The following is an 18,056-nucleotide window of genomic DNA, read 5'->3' as shown; positions in this document are numbered from 1 at the left end:
TTTTTTTTTAGATTCCATATATATGTGTTAGCATACGGTATTTGTTTTTCTCTTTCTGACTTACTTCACTCTGTATGACAGACTCTAAGTCCATCTGCCTCACTACAAATAACTCAATTTCATTTCTTTTTATGGCTGAGTAATATTCCATTGTATATATGTGCCACATCTTCTTTATCCATTCATCTGTTGATGGACACTTAGGTTGCGTCCATGTCCTGGCTATTGTAAATAGAGCTGCAATGAACATTTTGGTATATGACTCTTTGAATTATGGTTTTCTCAGGGTATATGCCCAATAGTGGGATTGCTGGGTTGTATGGTAGTTCTGTTTCTAGTTTTTAAGGAACCTCCATACTGTTCTCCATAGTGGCTGTACCAATTTACATTCCCACCAACAGTGCAAGAGGGTTCCCTTTTCTCCACACCCTCTCCAGCATTTATTGTTTGTAGATTTTTTGATGATGGCCATTCTGACTGGTGTGAGATGATATCTCATTGTAGTTTTGATTTGCATTTCTCTAATGAGTAAAGATGTTGAGCATCCTTTCATGTGTTTGTTGGCAGTCTGTATATCTTCTGTGGAGAAATGTCTATTTAGGTCGTCTGCCCATTTTTGGATTGGGTTGTTTGTTTTTTTGTTATTGAGCTGCATGAGCTGCTTATAAATTTTGGAGATTAATCCTTTGTCAGTTGCTTCATTTGCAAATATTTTCTCCCATTCTGAGGGCTGTCTTTTGGTCTTGTTTATGGTTTCCTTTGCTGTGCAAAAGCTTTGAAGTTTCATTAGGTCCCATGTGTTTATTTTTGTCTTTATTTCCATTTCTCTAGGAGGTGGGTCAAAAGGATCTTGCTGTGATTTATGTCATAGAGTGTTCTGCCTATGTTTTCCTCTAAGAGTTTGATAGTGTCTGGCCTTACATTTAGGTCTTTAATCCATTTTGAGCTTATTTTTGTGTATGGTGTTAGGGAGTGATCTAATCTCATACTTTTACATGTCCCTATCCAGTTTTCCCAGCACCACTTATTGAAGAGACTGTCCTTTCTCCACTGTACATTCCTGCCTCCTTTATCAAAGATAAGGTGACCATATGTCCGTGGGTTTAACTCTGGGCTTTCTATCCTGTTCCATTGATCTATCTTTCTGTTTTTGTGCCAGTACCATACTGTCTTGATTACTGTAGCTTTGTAATATAGTCTGAAGTCAGGGAGCCTGATTCCTCCAGCTCCATTTTTCGTTCTCAAGATTGCTTTGGCTATTCGGGGTCTTTTGTGTTTCCATACAAATTGTGAAATTTTTTGTTCTAGTTCTGTGAAAAATGCCAGTGGTAGTTTGATAGGGATTGCATTGAATCTGTAGATTGCTTTGGGTAGTAGAGTCATTTTCACAATGTTGATTCTTCCAATCCAAGAACATGGTATATGTCTCCATCTATTTGTATCATTTTTAATTTCTTTCATCACTGTCTTATAATTTTCTGCATACAGGTCTTTTGTCTCCTTAGTAGGTTTATTCCTAGATATTTTATTCTTTTTGTTGCAATGGTAAATGGAAGTGTTTTCTTAATTTCACTTTCAGATTTTTCATCATTAGTGTATAGGAATGCCAGAGATTTCTGTGCATTAATTCTGTATCCTGCTACTTTACCAAGTTCATTGATTAGCTCTAGTAGTTTTCTGGTAGCATGTTTAGGATTCTCTATGTATAGTATCATGTCATCTGCAAACAGTGACAGCTTTACTTCTTCTTTTCTGATTTGGATTCCTTTTACTTCCTTTTCTTCTCTGATTGCTGTGGCTAAAACTTCCAAAACTATGTTGAATAAGAGTGGTGAGAGTGGGCAACCTTGTCTTGCTCCTGATCTTAGTGGAAATGGTTTCAGTTTTTCACCATTGAAGATGATGTTGGCTGTGGGTTTGTCATATATGGCCTTTATTATGTTGAGGAAAGTTCCCTCTATGCCTACTTTCTTCAGGGTTTTTATCATAAATGGGTGTTGAATTTTGTCGAAAGCTTTCTCTGCATCTATTGAGATGATCATATGGTTTTTCTCCTTCAATTTGTTAATATGGTGTATCACATTGATTGATTTGAGTATATTGAAGAATCCTTACATTCCTGGAGTAAACCCCACTTGATCATGGTGTATGATCCTTTTAATGTGCTGTTGGATTCTGTTTGCTAGTATCTTGTTGAGGAGTTTTGCATCTATGTTCATCAGTGATATTGGCCTGTTGTTTTCTTTCTTTGTGACATCTTTGTCTGGTTTTGGTATCAGGGTGATGGTGGCCTCATAGAATGAGTTTGGGAGTATTCCTCCCTCTGCTATATTTTGGAAAAAGTTGAGAAGGATAGGTGTTAGCTCTTCTCTAAATGTTTGATAGAATTCGCCTGTGAAACCATCTGGTCCTGGGCTTTTGTTTGTTGGAAGATTTTTTATCACAGTTTCAATTTCAGTGCTTGTGATTGGTCTGTTCATATTTTGTATTTCTTCGTGGTTCAGTCTCGGCAGGTTGTGCATTTCTAAGAATTTGTCCATTTCTTCCAGGTTGTCCATTTTATTGGCCTAGAGCTGCTTGTAGTAATCTCATGATCCTTTGTATTTCTGCAGTGTCAGTTGTTACTTCTCCTTTTTCATTTCTAATTCTATTGATTTGAGTCTTCTCCCTTTTTTTCTTGATGAGTCTGGCTAATGGTTTATCAATTTTGTTTATCTTCTCAAAGAACCAGCTTTTAGTTTTATTGATCTTTGCTATCATTTCCTTCATTTCTTTTTCATTTATTTCTGATCTGATATTCCAAGTCTTTTTTTTTTAATGAATTTTTCTTTCACGGTTCAGGTCATTCTGTAATCATAAGTTTCCATCTCTTTTTTGCTTATCATGAACCTTTTACTATGTCATTAAAATTACTGAAAATTTTAAATATGTATAATACTCCATCATATCAATTGGCAATTCCCAGCTGATTCCCATTTTTAAAGTCCATTCTCCTATCAATATACATACAAATCTTTCTTTTAAGTTCTTTATTTTTTTAATTGAAGTATAGTTGATTTACAATGTTGTGTTAATTTCTGCTGTACAGCAAAGTGCCTCAAATATACACATATATACATTCTTTTTTATATTCTTTTCCATTATGGTTTATTCCAGTATATTGGATATAGTTCCCTGTGCTACACAGTAGGACCTTGTTGTTTATCCATTCTATATGTAATAGTTTGCATCTACTAACCCCAAACTCCCAATTGATCCCTTCCCCTCCCCTCCCCACCTCCCCCTTGGCAACCACAAGTCTGCTCTGTCTGTGAGTCTTTCTGTTTTGTAGTTAGGTTCATTTGTGCCATATTTTAGATTCCACATATAAGTGATATCATATGGCATTTGTCTTTCTCTTTCTGACTACTTCACTTAGTATGATAATCTCTAGTTGTATCCATGTTGCTACAAATGGCATTACTTCATTCTTTTTTATGGCTGAGTAGTATTCCATCGTATACATGAATCACATTTTCTTGATCCATTCATCTGTTGATGGACATTTAGGTTGTTTCCATGTCTTGGCTATTGTGTATAGTGTTGCAATGAACACAGGGGTGCATGTAACTTTTTGAATTATAGTTTTGTCTAGATATATGCCCAAGAGTGGGATTGCTGGATCATATGGTAATTCTATTTTTAGTTTTCTGAGAAACTTCCATACTGTTTTCCACAGTAGCTGCACCAACTTACATTCCTACCAACAGTGTAGGAGGGTTCCCTTTTCTCCACACCCTCTCCAGCATTTGTTATTTGTAGACATTTTAATGATGGCCATTCTGACCAGTGTGAGGTGGTGTGGTACCTCATTGTAGTTTTGATTTGCGTTTCTCTAATAATTAGTGATGTTGAGTATCTGTTCATGTGCCTATTGGCCATCTGCATGTCTTCTTTAGAGAAATGTCTGTTTAGGTCTCCTGCCAGTTTTTTGATTGGGTTGTTTGTTTTTTTGATATAGAGCTGTATGAGCTGTTTGTATATTTTGGATATTAAGCCCCTGTTGGTTGCATTGTTTGCAAATATTTTCTCCTATTCCATAGGTTGTCTTTTTGTTTTATGGTTTCCTTTGCTGTGCAAAAGCTTGTAAGTTTGATTAGGTCCCATTTGTTTGTTTGTTTGTTTTTTTTATTTCTATTGCCTTGGGAGACTGACCTAAGAAAACATTGGTACAATTTATACACATACAAATCATACACCTTCTTTTAATGGCAATTTTATAATATGCATTTACAAACTAAACACACCTCTCCCAGAAATTCAGATACAGCCATTCTACTACCCTATTTAGAATCATGGCTAGAAATGTATTTTAAGTTATTTAAACATTTATGTTGTTGCCAACTAGAATAACTGCATAAGAAAGTACTTGTCGGGAGTTCCCTGGTGGTCCAGTAGTTAGGACTTTGTGCTTTCACTGCTGAGGGCCTGGGTTTGATCCTTGGTTGGGGATCCCACAAGCCATGCAGTGGAGCAATCAATCAATTAATAAAGTACTTTGTAATAAACACCTTTAAACATAAATCTTTGTCCATATATCTGATTAAATTTTAGGCTAGCTTCCAAGAAGTAGAGTTAATGGGACAAAAGGTCTACCTGTCATTATAAGTTCTTAATATATTTTGTCAAATTACTTGTCAGAAAGGTTATGCCAATTTATATTCCCAATTGTAGTGAATCAGATTTTTTCTGTTTCATTATCATCACTGAATACTAGCAGCTCTTAAAATTTGGTTCATTTAATAACCAAAAGCTTTGCTAATGTGCATTTTTGAATAATTTTTCACATCTATTTGTATTTGCATTACCCAACTCTGAAGTGTCTGTTCATGTATTTGCTTAGTTATCTATGTAGTCTATGTTTTTCTTATTAAAAAAAAAAACTTGAGGACATTATGCTAAGTGAAATAAGTGAGTCACAGAAGCACAAATACTGCACAATTTCACTTATATGAGGTACCTAGAGTGGTCAAATTCACAGTGACAGAAAAGTAAGAGTGGTGGCCAGGGGCTGGAGAGGTGGGGGGAGGGCAAAAGGGAGGCTATTGTTTAAGTGGTATAGAGTTTAAGTTTTGCAAATGCAACGAGTTCTGGAGACTGGCTGTGTGATAATGTGGATGTACTTAACACTACAGAATTGTACACTTAAAAATAGTTAAGGGCCTCCCTGGTGGCGCAGTGGTTGAGAGTCCGCCTGCCGATGCAGGGGATGCGGGTTTGTGCCCCGGTCTGGGAGGATCCCATATGCCGCGGAGCGGCTGGGCCCGTGAGCCATGGCCGCTGGGCCTGCGCATCCGGAGCCTGTGCTCCGCAATGGGAGAGGCCACAACAGTGAGAGGCCCGCATACCGCAAAAAGAAAAAAAAAAAAAAAAAAGTTAAGATGAGAAATTTTGTTATGTATATTTTACAATTAAAAATTTAAAAATTTAAACTATTTCAGGAAAAAAGTTTTTTCTGATTAGAAAAGTGTAATGTCTACTGTAAAAATTAAAATATTTGATAACTATATGATCTATAAAGTGAAATTTCTCTTATAATCAGTGCCCCCATAATAATCCTGTTATCACTTTTTATATATATTTACCCAGACACTTCCATGCAACTAACATATATACATATGTAATTATTATTTTTAACAGAAATAAGGCATACTATACATAGTGTTCTGCAACTTGTTATGTATAATTATTACTTTTAACAGAGATAAGGTCATACTATGCATACTCTTCTGCAACTTGTTTTCCACTTAACAGTGTATTTTGGATTTCCTACCATGTCACCACATAGTGCTCTAAATCATTCTTTTTAGTGATTACATAGTATCAATGCTCCTAGAATCTTCCTGTTTTAAAAACTATTATAAAAGAAACAAATCAATAGGGGGGAAAACAAATCAGAACACCTGATGGTTTGGGACCCATTCAACCTGGAGTTACTTTGGGTCTGTGCCTCTCTTGAGTACACCCAGAGTGAAGCTTTGGACTGAACAAGGCTCCTACGTGTCACATGGGCCTTGTGCTCTACAGAAAATGCAAATTAGATTGTCTTTCTTACCAAGTCCACTTGAGCCACAAAATCAGACTGCTGCTTTCACAATTTCTAAAAGGACACATTTCCTTATTAGGATTCCCTGATGTCTGGGTAAAAGTAAAACCTACATTTCCATAGGAATTATGTGTCAAAATGCCATCTTCTTAAAGCACATTCAGAAAGATGAACACTAAGTGGGGTGAGGAGGATAGAAAATAGCCCCTAATCTTGCAACCCTTGCTTGTCAGAACTCTCATTAATATTAATGTGTTGCTATAAAATTCCACAGAGATAAAATGAAATGCTTTTACTTGTTAACAAGATTTCAGGGAAACTTAAAAACCTGTAGAATCTAAATCTCCATAGCTCTAAAAAATATAAATAATTTATTGATTGCAATGCCTCAGAAAGAGCTTAGTTTCAGTGGATAATTAAGGAGAGATAAAATACACATAGTACTGCTAAAGAAAACATTCTATTTGGTTAAATTGAGACTAATAAAATAAATATAATAACAGCAATATTTATTTACTCTTCTTTAGATGGTTAAGAAACGCTTTACAAATGGAACTTAAGACAAAGCATGATTGATGGATTCTTTCCAAATACAAACTATGACAGTTGAACAAATCACCTCCCTACAAATTTGAAAAAACTTTATGTACTTATATACATTTTTAGTTGTAGGTTTAGAAAAACACTATTTAATATATTCTATTGATACATATTAGGAATATTTTCTTCCTCCCTCCCTCCCTCCCTTCTTTCTTTCCTTCCTTTTTTTTCCCTTAAGTCAGATTTAGCTGAAGGATAAACCATAGCTAACAATTTAGTTCAGCAGCACTCGACTAAAGCCAAGGTATGTTAGTCTCTAAATATCTGTACAATCAGTGAGCAGATACCCAAATAAATTATTTAAAAATGAAATTCATTGAAGTCTATTTAAGCTAACTGGTTTATTGTGTAAAATCATGTTTTTAAAGGGACCATATACTGTAGAGGAAGAGTTTAAATGCTGTCTTAAATTGAAGTTAAATGTATAGAATACACCACATAAGTGTACCATAAGGTTGAGTGTATTTAAGATATAATTTTGATACACCATTGAGCACAAATAGCTCAGTAAAGGGAAATAAAAATACCAAGGTATGAACGACTCTATTGTTGAATTTTGTGTATGGTTTATGACTATTTGTATTAGGTTGGGTTTTTAAAGTACAGATAGAAAAAAAAAGTCTTACGCAAAGCACGTAAACGCTGACACAGCCGCCGCGCTCCCTCCTGAGCTTCCTCCAGTTATGAGCCAATTTGAATCCTCATTCTCACCATGAGACTTCTGCTTCCTCTTTTCTCTATATTGTTTTGAATAACTCCAGGGGTTTTTAACTGGTCCAAATATGCCATCTGTGCTTCCAGATCTGAGATGAAGAAGTGAAGCAAGATATCTTAGTACAATTCATTTTATGCAAAATTTTTATCTCCTGATTGTATTATTTGCTTCTGACACTGTATAATCCACTATAACTTGAATTAGAAAAGGTAGGAAGCCTGCTTAGATGTACCTTTCTTTAATTAGACAGTTGAGGAGGTGAAGGATGGGAAGTAAGAGCATTTGTGGTGGAAAGTAGGAAAAAACTAGTCTGCTAAGAAAAGAAAATTTTTATCCCAATTGATCATCTAATTCAGCTTAGGATGATTTCCTTCGTAAATTAAGGCCTGCCAGTTGAAGAGTGTCACAAAACATCCAAACAGTTAACAAGTAGTCTTTTGAAGGAATTCCTCTGTTAATCAGAAGTTTTAAGAGGCAAATTCCCTGGTGGTCCAGTGGTTAGGACTCCGCACTTCCACTGCAAGGGGCAAGGGTTCCACCCCTGGTTGGGGAACTAGGATCCCACATGCCGCATGGGGAAGCCAAAAAAATTTTTTTTAAATAAAAATAAAAAAGTCAATTACATTTCTATATAAGAACAATGTTAAACAATTAGAAATTGAAAAGAGAACACCATTTTCTATAACATTAAAAAAACATGAAATACTTGGAGATAGATCAAATGTGCAAGATTTATATACAGAAAATCATAAAAATATTGCTGAGAAAAATTAAACTCTAAATAAATGGAAAGATATACAGAATTCATACGTCAGAAGGCACATATTAAGATGTCAATTTTCTAAAACTTGATCTATAAATTCAATACCACCACAATCAAAATCCTATCAAGCTTCTCTGTAGAATTAGTAAGCCAATTCTAAACCTTATATGGAAACGCAAAAGATCTAGCATATGTAAAATAATTTTGAAGAGGAACAACAAAGTTGAAGAACTCTTACCTAATTTCAAGGCTTACTATAAAGCTACAATCATCAAGATAGCATGATACTGGATACACAGATCAAAACAGAATCCAGAAATAAACCTATACATGTGTTCAACTGATTTTTTTAAATTAATTTATTTTTGGCTGCATTGGGTCTTTGTTGCTGCGCGTGGGCTTTCTCTAGTTGCAGAGAGCGGGGGCTACTCTTCGTTGCGGTGCGCGGGCTTCTCATTCCGGTGGCTTCTCTTGTTGGGGAGCACAGGCTCTAGGCACACGGGCTTCAGTAGTTGTGGCTCGCGGGTTCAGTAGTTGTGGCTTGCATGCTCTAGAGCGCAGGCTCAGTAGTTGTGGCGCACAGGTTTAGTTGCTCCAGGGCACGTGGGATCTTCCCGGACCAGGGCTCAAACCCGGGACCGCTGCATTGGCAGGTGGATTCTTAACCACTGCGCCACCAGGGAAGCCCCTGTTCAACTGATTTTTGACAAAGGAATCAAAGTAATTTAATTTGGATTCTTATACAAATAGTCCGAGATCTATAGGACGGACATATGTAAAATAAAATGAACTCTGGCTTTCTTCATATCATCTACAAAAAAATTAACTCAACTGGATCACAAGTTTAAATGTAAGAACTGAAACTATAAAACTTCTAGGAGAAAACATAGGAAAAAAACCTTTATGACCTTGGGAAAGGTACCGATTTCTTTGAAAAAACAAAAACATGAGTCATTAAAGAAAATGATGAACTGGACTTCATCAAAATTAGAAACTTTCACTCTTTGAAAGGCATGTTCAGAGAATGCAAAGACAAGCCAAAGACTCAGAGAACATATTTTCAAATCACCTATCTGATAATGGGCCTGAATCCAGAATATATGGAAAAAACTATTATAACTCAGTAAGAAGAAAACCCAACTTTTAAAAAAGGGCAAAAGATTTGAATAGATACTTCACTGAAGATATATGGGTAGCAAAATAAACACATGGTGTTTAACATCGTTAATCATCAGGGAAATGCAAATTAAAACTAAAATGAGATATGACCTATTAGCAGAACATAATCTCATGGAGGGTCTGAGAAACTGGCACTACAGTCCTCAAGAAATCACCTCACTACTTTTAGGTACCTACACTTAATGAAATTAAAGACACAGATGAAAGAAATACAAGAAGAGAAAATTTCAATTTTACTTACCCCATAGCAAACTCATCTAAGTTTGTTTTTCCCATTAGTAGAGCTCCCTGATCCAACAACTTCTGAACTACTGTAGCATTATAAGGTGGTACATAACCTGAAAAAAATTCAGTTATTTTCTTCTTTTTTTAAAAAAATTGAGGTATAATTGATTTACAATGTTATATTACAGGTGTACAACATAGTAATTCAAAAATTTTATAGATTATACTCCATTTAAAGTTATTATAAAATGTTGGAATTTTATTATAAAATTCTCTGTGCTGTATAATATATTCTTGTAGCTTATTTATTTTATACATAGTAGTTTGTAGCTCTGAATCCCCTCCCCTACCTTGCCCCTGTCCTCTTAAAACTTCAGTAATTTTTATCATAGGAAAGAAAACAGTGAACATGTAAATCATATACAAGAAACAAAATTTTAAACTGCAATTAAGCAATTCATATTGACATGTTAATTATTCCTAATTTAAGTAGGAGGTTGTACTTTCTTCTGAAAGTTAATTTTTTCTACTGCTAATTGCTATATTTTTTCCAAAGAAAGTCTATATATTCTCTGTCTTTACATCCTAAAACTACTGACTTTAACAGTTAGTACTACAAAGTATTGAATGAGATGTACCCAATTCATTTGAAACTAATCACAAATCATTATTTTGCTCATTCTACTTGACTTTCTCTTCTCAGATGTGCAATACCATGGTAATTTTTATCTATTTCCAGCAGGAACAGATCTTCATTGTCAGTTAAAATTTCCTCTATCTAGTGTATGTTCCCAGACAATTAACAAGTCTACCTATCAGAGGAACTTGGGGCATACACCTCATAGAATGTTAGTTTTAGTGCATAGTACCCTAAATATGCTTCTTCCATTTCTTTTTCCTCCTTGGATCCAAATATCTTGATAAATGATTCCTTTTTGACCTACTAAACTTTAAAAAATAAAACTAAGCTTCACTATACTAAGTATAATGATAGATGGAGGAGTCAGGAGATAAAAATAACCAGACAGTAGATGCTAATAAATCCTCATACCATCTGCAAAAGAGGGGGAATGACAGCCACTTTATACTTATTTCTGTGTTACCAATGAGTGGGTGTTAGAGGTCACTTAGCATGTTTGTGATGAGTTATCAAGTCTTCCTAAGTAGGATTCATCCATTAAGCAGGCCTACCCCTGAAGAATAATTTTGCATTCTGAAAGAGCACATAGTAAAAAGGTAATATTCTACCCTAAGTTATTTCCTTTGCAGGTATAATCAGTCTGAGAATATCTTTGTGCTTTAGTATCTTATCTTTAATTTAAACTGAAAAATACCTATTTTTATAAAACAATGCTCCAGTCAGTTAAACTTTACCTTTCAGCATGTTTGATGCACATGTTGTCTCAATGCCGGCCGTGCTAAAGTTGTCTTTTACCGCAACAGGAATTCCATCTAAATCCCCAAGTGAGTGACCTGCATTAAAAAGCCAAAAGAATAGAAGAAATACTGGGTTGGCCAAAAAGTTTGTTTGGGTTTTTTCATAGCATCTTATAGGAAAAGCCAAATGAACTTTTTGGCCAACCCAATATCTAGTTCAAGATACAGATATTAATACCAGTTATTAAAATAACTACTAGTTTTTGCAAAAAATACATCTTCAAAAATCAAATTTGTGTTAGAAATTATTACAGTTGGACATTATACCCGTTAGCCTCATTTTTATTATACCTCATGGCCAGTTCTTTTTTTTTTTTTAATGTATGTATGTATGTATATATATATTTATTTATTTATATTTAAAAATTTTTTGGCCATGCCGGCTGGCTTGCAGGATCTTAGCTCCCCGACCAGGGACTGAACCAGGGCCCCCAGCAATGGAAGCTCGGAGTCCTAACCACTGGATCGCCAGGGAATTCCCCAGTTCTTTAAATAAGGGAATTTTTTTATGTTTAAAGCTCCACTTGCCAAATGGAGACTGCTACATCCAATTAAACTCTTTCTCTTGGGATGTCACAATTAAGTATAATTCAAAGTAATTTACCTTTCTTATATCTTTTCTCTGATTCTTCAGCTTGCTTTAAGGCCACCTCTTCTGATACAGTAATGTAAGCATTTAGAAACTTGGTCTTCTTGATAAGGGAGAGACATCTTTGACAGAGCTCAGTTGGAGTAACTTGGCCTTGTTTCAGTGCCGCAGAAACCTAGAGTATACACAATTCAAAAACCCTTTGCCAAGTCTACAGAAGTTTCAAATGTTACACTGAGGCGTGCAGATAGAGTGGTTAAGTATAAAAATTTGAAGTGAGGCTTGGATTCAAAACCAAGAGAACCTATCAAGTCTACACTTACTTAGTGTGGTGAATAAGGGTAACACATCGGTCAGCTGAAAGATGGGTTGGAGGACACCACAGTCATAGCCTAGCTGAGGAACTCTACATCAGGCATGAACAAACAAGATAACTGGTTTAGGTAAGCCGCCCTGTCTAGGAGAAGTAGAGGCCCAGTGTGGGTGAATCATGGGTTAGGGTAGATACTGTACAGAGAGAAGCTTAGCTGCAACACAGGCCATCCACAGTGCAAAAAAACAGAATGAACTAGACAAGGCATTACAGGACTTTATGGCCCCAAATAAGTGATCTTTATTAAACAGACCTTTTTATCTATTGGAGAATTCAAGCAAGAGCCACTACAAATTGAGAGAAATGCTTGTAAAATATGGGTTCAAAAGCCAACTAAAAACAAGCTTTTCTAAAACCCTGTCTTTGATGCATTAGGAAGGCTAGTAAAGAACGCGTTAAAATAAACTGCACTTCAAGTGACCAGAACCTGTATATTGACAGTAAGTAAAGCCTAAGGTGAAGTGATGACTTGTAATACTTCCTGTAGGAAGTAATAATAAATACTTACTAATTGAATAAAAGGAATGAATAACAAGAAGTCAAAGATGATACCAAGTCTTTAGAGACCATCTGAAGAGTTGGATAAGATCATAGCTCAGACAAGGGGGATGGGGGGAAAAGTAACATTTTCTGAGTATTTACCAAGAGCCAGGCACTGTTGCTTTAGATTCATTATTACTTTATTTAGCCCTTAAAACAACCACTTAGGGCTTCCCTGGTGGCACAGTGGTTAAGAATCCATCTGCCAATGCAGGGGACATGGGTTCAAGCCCTGGTCCGGGAAGATCCCACATGCCACGGAGCAACTAAGCCCGTGCGCCACAACTACTGAGCCTGCACTCTAGAGCCAGCGAGCCACAACTACTGAGCACGTGAGCCACAAACAGTGAAGCCCGTGCACCTAGAGCCCGTGCTCTGCAACAACAGAAGCCACCACAATGAGAAGCCCGCGCACTGCAACGAACAGTAGCCCCCGCTCGCTGCAACTAGAGAAGAGTGTGCACAGCAACAAAGACTCAACGCAGCCAAAAAATAAATAAATAAATTTATTAAAAAACCCAAAAAAACCCCAACCACTTAAGTTAGGTATCATTAACCTCACAGATAAAGAAACTGAAGCTAAGAGACATTAAGTGATTTGTCCAAAGTCACAGAAATAGTAAAGGGTAACTTAACAGGTAGTAATAGTAAAAGTTAACAGGTAACTAACTGCTCCTTCACCATTTCTCTCTGCACCAGTGGAAGCTTAGCTGTCCGGTATGCTGACTGTATTTCCACGTGTCCTATATACATCAAGCAATAGGAATTTGCATTTAGGGGAAAATCTGCAAATGATCTGCTCTAGGCTGTTGAATAAATCATCAAAGTGGTGGTATTCTTAGGCCTGAGGGTTTTAAGCCAGAAAAGCAGCGCAAATAGGCTATTGAGAGGACGCCTAACGCTGATGCACAAGAGGAAAGGGCTGCCATGGGGATGCTGGGGGAGGGGTTCAGGATGGGGAGGGGCAGCTGGGCTCAACTTAAAGGAGGTAACCTAGCAACAAGAAGAGAGATTTCTGTTGAATGGTTTGTATGAGATGTAAACTCTTCAGAAGAGAGAAACGAGAAAAAGAAACAACAGCAGTGTATTGTAATGTAAACATGGAGTGGGCTTATGTAAATAGGCTGAGTGCAGGCGTCAGAACTAGCAAAAACGGCAAGCTGGAGACACAGAGAGGTATACAGACAGGCCTACCCCTGAGCAAAATTATAAAAATGAGAATTGTGCTGCCATTTTCTCTTCTTCTTTGCCTCCCTTCAAGTGCCCTAATGCCCATTATCCCCAAGTTGCCTTCTGACTTGCCAAGTGATATGAGAATAAGAGGTAAGGAACTGCACTTATGGTTACAAGGGCAAGAAATGAGACTGTCTGGTAGCATTCTTTTTATTTATTTATTGAAGTATAGTTGATTTATAATGTTGTGTTGGTTCCAGGTGCACAGCACGGTGTTTCAGTGATACATACAAATATATCTCTTTTTTCCAGATTCTTTTCCCTTATAGGTTATGACGTAGTATTGAGTATAGTTCCCTGTGCTATAAAGTATACAGTTACCTATTTTATTTTATTTTTTATTTTTTATTTTTTTTGCGGTACGCGGGCTTCTCACTGTTGTGGCCTCTCCCGCTGTGGAGCACAGGCTCTGGACACGCAGGCCCAGCGGCCATGGCTCACGGGCCCAGCGGCTCCGCGGCACATGGGATCTTCCCAGACCAGGGCACGAACCCGCGTCCCCTGCATCGGCAAGCGGACTCTCAACCACTGCGCCACCGGGGAAGCCCTATAGTTACCTATTTTATATAGAGTAGTGTGTATATGTTAATCTCAAGCTCCTAATTTATCCATCTCCCCCACGCCCTTCCCCTTTGGTAACCATAAATTTGTTTTCTTTGTCTGTGGGTCTATTTCTGTTTTGTATATAAGTTCATTTGTATAATTCTTTTTTAGTTTCTATATATAAGCAATATCATATATTTGTCTTTCTCTGTCTGGCTTACTTCACTTAGTATGATAATATCTAGGCCCATCCATGTTGCTGCAAGTGACATTATTTCATTTTTTATGGCTGAGTAATATTCCATTGTATATATGTACCACATCTTCTTTATACTTTCATCTGTTGATGGACATTTAGGTTGCTTCCATGTCTTGGCTACTGTAAATAGTGCTGCAATGAACATTGGGGGTGTGTGTATTTTTTCAAATTATGTTTTTCTCCAGACATATGCCCAGGAGTGGGACTGCAGATTATATGGTAGCTCTATTTTTAGTTTTTTAAGGACGCGCCATACTGTTCTGGGAGTACTCATTTTATTATTTATTTATTTATTAAATTTTTTCCTTTATTTTATTTATTTATTTATTTATTTTTTGCTGTGTTGGGTCTTAGCTGCAGCACGCTGGGTCTTTGTTGAGGCGTGAAGGATCTTTCGTGGCAGCGCGGGCTCTTCGTTGTGGTGTGCGTGTTTCTCTCTAGTTGTGGTGCACGGGCTTCTCTCTAGTTGTGACACGCACGGGGTCCAGAGCACGTGGGCTCTGTAGTTTGTGGCATGCAGACTCTCTTGTTGGGGCACGCGAGCTCAGTAGTTGTGGCGCGTGGGCTTAGTTGCCCCGTGGCATGTGGGATCTTAGTTCCCTGACCAGGGATGGAACCTGCATCCCCTGCGTTGGAAGGCGGATCTTTACCATGGACCACCAGGGAAGTCCTTGGGAGTACTCATTTTAAATGGTAATCTTTGTTAGGATCATTTTTAGGAAATTTAGATTTGAGAAACTCAATAAGGGTATTGGAGAAGAGAAATGAAAACAAAGATGCTAATTAGCTAGAATGGATTAGATGTAAGGATTATGACATATAAATAGTACAGCTCTCCTGGAGCAAAACTAAAGGTATCATATCTGAATATAAGATGAAATCAACTAGAAAAGTTTTCTCTTCCCTCTTTTCTCAAAACCCCCAGCTCATCTGAAGCACAGGCCTTGAAGGAGATTATATTACTCTCCCTGGTGTGTTAATCTACAGTCTCCCTGATACTCCTTTTCATTCACTGAAGTTTTTAGCAACTGGTTTGCTGTAATCTTCTTTTCTATGGCTCCTGTTGCTCTTTTTGTTGACTTCAAACTTCAAGTCAGGTACACGGACACCTGGCCTCTCAGTTCCTGACCTCACTTCACACAAACTCTTCCTTCACCTCACCCCAGTTACCAGCTCACATGGTCATTAGCCCAGACTATATTATTACCAACATCTGTATATCTCCCAAACCTCAGTTCTAATTATCCCACATCTCTTGTCCCCTGAGTTCATTTACTCTACTACCCACATGGTCAGCAAGAAAATGGGGAACTGGGACTTCCCTGGTGGTGCAGTGGTTAGAATCCGCCTGCCAATGCAGGGGACATGGGTTTGATCCCTGATCCAGGAAGATCCCACATGCCATGGAGCAACTAAGCCCATGCGCCACAACTACTGAGCCTGCACTCTAGAGCCTGTGAGCCACAACTACTGAGCCCACGCTCTAGAGCCTGCAAGCCACAACTACTGAGCCCATGTGCCACAACTACTGAAGCCCGTGTGCCTAGAGCCCGTGCTCTGCAACAAGAGAAGCCACTACGATGAGAAGCCCTCGTGCTGCAACAAAGAGTAGCCCCTGCTCACTGCAACTAGGGAAAAGCCCACGTATGGCAATGAAGACCCAACACAGCCAAAAATAAATAAATAAATATTAAAAAAAAAAAGAAAGAATACGGGGACCTCAGTCCTACAACCACAAAGAAATGGATTCTGCCAACCAGTGAGGTGGAAAGAAGATCCCAAGGCATGCAAAGAGACTGTGGCTCTGGCTGACGCCTTAATTTCAGCCTTATGAGACTGAGTAGAGAACCCAGCTACGCCATTCCTGGATTCCTGACCCACAAAACTGTGAGATGATAAGATTGTGTGTGTGTTTTAAGAATGTGTTATTTTAAGCTGAAAAGTTTATACTAATTTGTTATACAGCAGTAGAAAAGTAATATACCTTCTTAGAAAAATTAAGAAATCTCCCTCAGGAACCATTCTTAGAAAACAGGGGAAGAGAAAACTGTAAATACATATAATCTAATAATTTTGTCACTGTAACAAAATTAGTGTTAATAATGGCACTTGGTTCTAGGCATTATCCTAGATGTTTTATATTTCATTTAATCTTCATATTCACACTAAGAGGCTGATATTATTTCCATTTTACAGATAAATTAGTGAAGTTCCTGCTTAAAATCACATAGCTAGAAAGTAGCAGAGCTGGGATTCAACCAAGGCCTGATCTTGTTTCCAAAGCCCATGCTCTGGGGCACTATACTCTACTACTTCTCTATGCAGGTTGTTACAGCATTTACTCCTCTGTAGCAAATAGAGAACATTTTGTTAACTTTACAGATAACATCAAAGCTTCACTTAGGAAAAGAACTGTCTTTCAAAAGAAAAACTGTCTTGATAAATGCTGAAGGTACAGAAGAGCCCTTGAAGGCTGAGTGTCTGGTTGACTGGTACGCTCTTTAACACACTCATTTAACATTCATGCTTTTTGTCTCCATTGTTCCAAGAAATAGCACATCAAGATCACCAGTAACCTCCACATCCCTAAATCCAGCAGTCATGGCCCAGTCCAGCAGCACTCAGCATTCAACACAAGACATCACTCCCTCCTTGAAGCACTTCTTTTTCACTTGTACTTCAGGACACCAAGCCCTCCTGGTTTTCCTCTTGCCTTACTGGCCACTCCTTCAAGTCTCTTGCTGGCTCTGCTTCCTACTACTGACACCTAAATGCTGGAAAGTTTTAGGCCTTGTTCTATATTTACACTCAGATCTCATCTGACCATATAACTTCAATTATGTCCTCTACTCTGGACTATTTATATCCTCATACCTAGCTTCTTTCTTTTTTTTTTTTTTTTGTGGTACGCGGGCCTCCCACTGTTGTGGCCTCTCCTGTTGCGGAGCACAGGCTCCAGACACGCAGGCTCAGCGGCCATGGCTCACGGGCTCAGCCACTCTGCGGCATGTGGGATCCTCCCGGACCAGAGCTCAAACCCGTGTCCCCTGCACCGGCAGGCGGACTCTCAACCACTGCGCCACCAGGGAAGCCCCCTAGCTTCTTTCTTGATCTCCACATTCCTATATCTACCTGCTTAACTGACATCTTCACTTGGATATCTTTAGAAGCATCTCAAAATTAACATGTCTTGATAACTTTCTCCTCACAACATGCTCCCTGTAGAGTCTTTCCCATCTTGATAAATGTTACCATTTCTCCAATTGCCTAGGCCCCAAACCTAAGCATCCTCCTTGATTCATCTCTTTTCCCTCAAATCCCATATCCAATCCATCAGAAAGCCATACCTTAAAAAACTAACACCCGGGTTTCCCTGGTGGTGCAGTGGTTAAGAATCCGCCTGCCAATGCAGATGACATGGGTTCGAGCCCTGGTCCAAAAAGATCCCACATGCCGCGGAGCAACTAAGCCCGTGAGACACAACTACTGAGCTCACGTGGCACAACTACTTTAGT

At 38.0% G+C, this 18,056-nt stretch overlaps 1 protein-coding gene across 1 annotated transcript in view; it reads right to left on the bottom strand.

The window, feature by feature from the left end:
- QRSL1 (glutaminyl-tRNA amidotransferase subunit QRSL1) overlaps positions 1-18,056 on the bottom strand; it is a 32,853-nt gene that overhangs the window by 11,366 nt on the left and 3,431 nt on the right. The window contains exons 2-5 of the mRNA XM_081250987.1: positions 11,609-11,768; positions 10,942-11,040; positions 9,584-9,680; positions 7,312-7,488 (exon numbers count right to left, since the gene is read on the bottom strand). Coding sequence (XP_081107113.1) covers positions 7,312-7,488; positions 9,584-9,680; positions 10,942-11,040; positions 11,609-11,768 — 533 coding nt within the window. The remainder of the gene's footprint in view (positions 1-7,311; positions 7,489-9,583; positions 9,681-10,941; positions 11,041-11,608; positions 11,769-18,056) is intronic.

Source organism: Mesoplodon bidens, assembly GCF_964165515.1.
Source record: "Mesoplodon bidens genome assembly, chromosome: 12".
Classification (NCBI taxonomy): domain Eukaryota; kingdom Metazoa; phylum Chordata; class Mammalia; order Artiodactyla; family Ziphiidae; genus Mesoplodon; species Mesoplodon bidens.
Note: the sequence above shows the minus strand (reverse complement) of the source record. Positions and strands in the feature narration are given on the sequence as shown.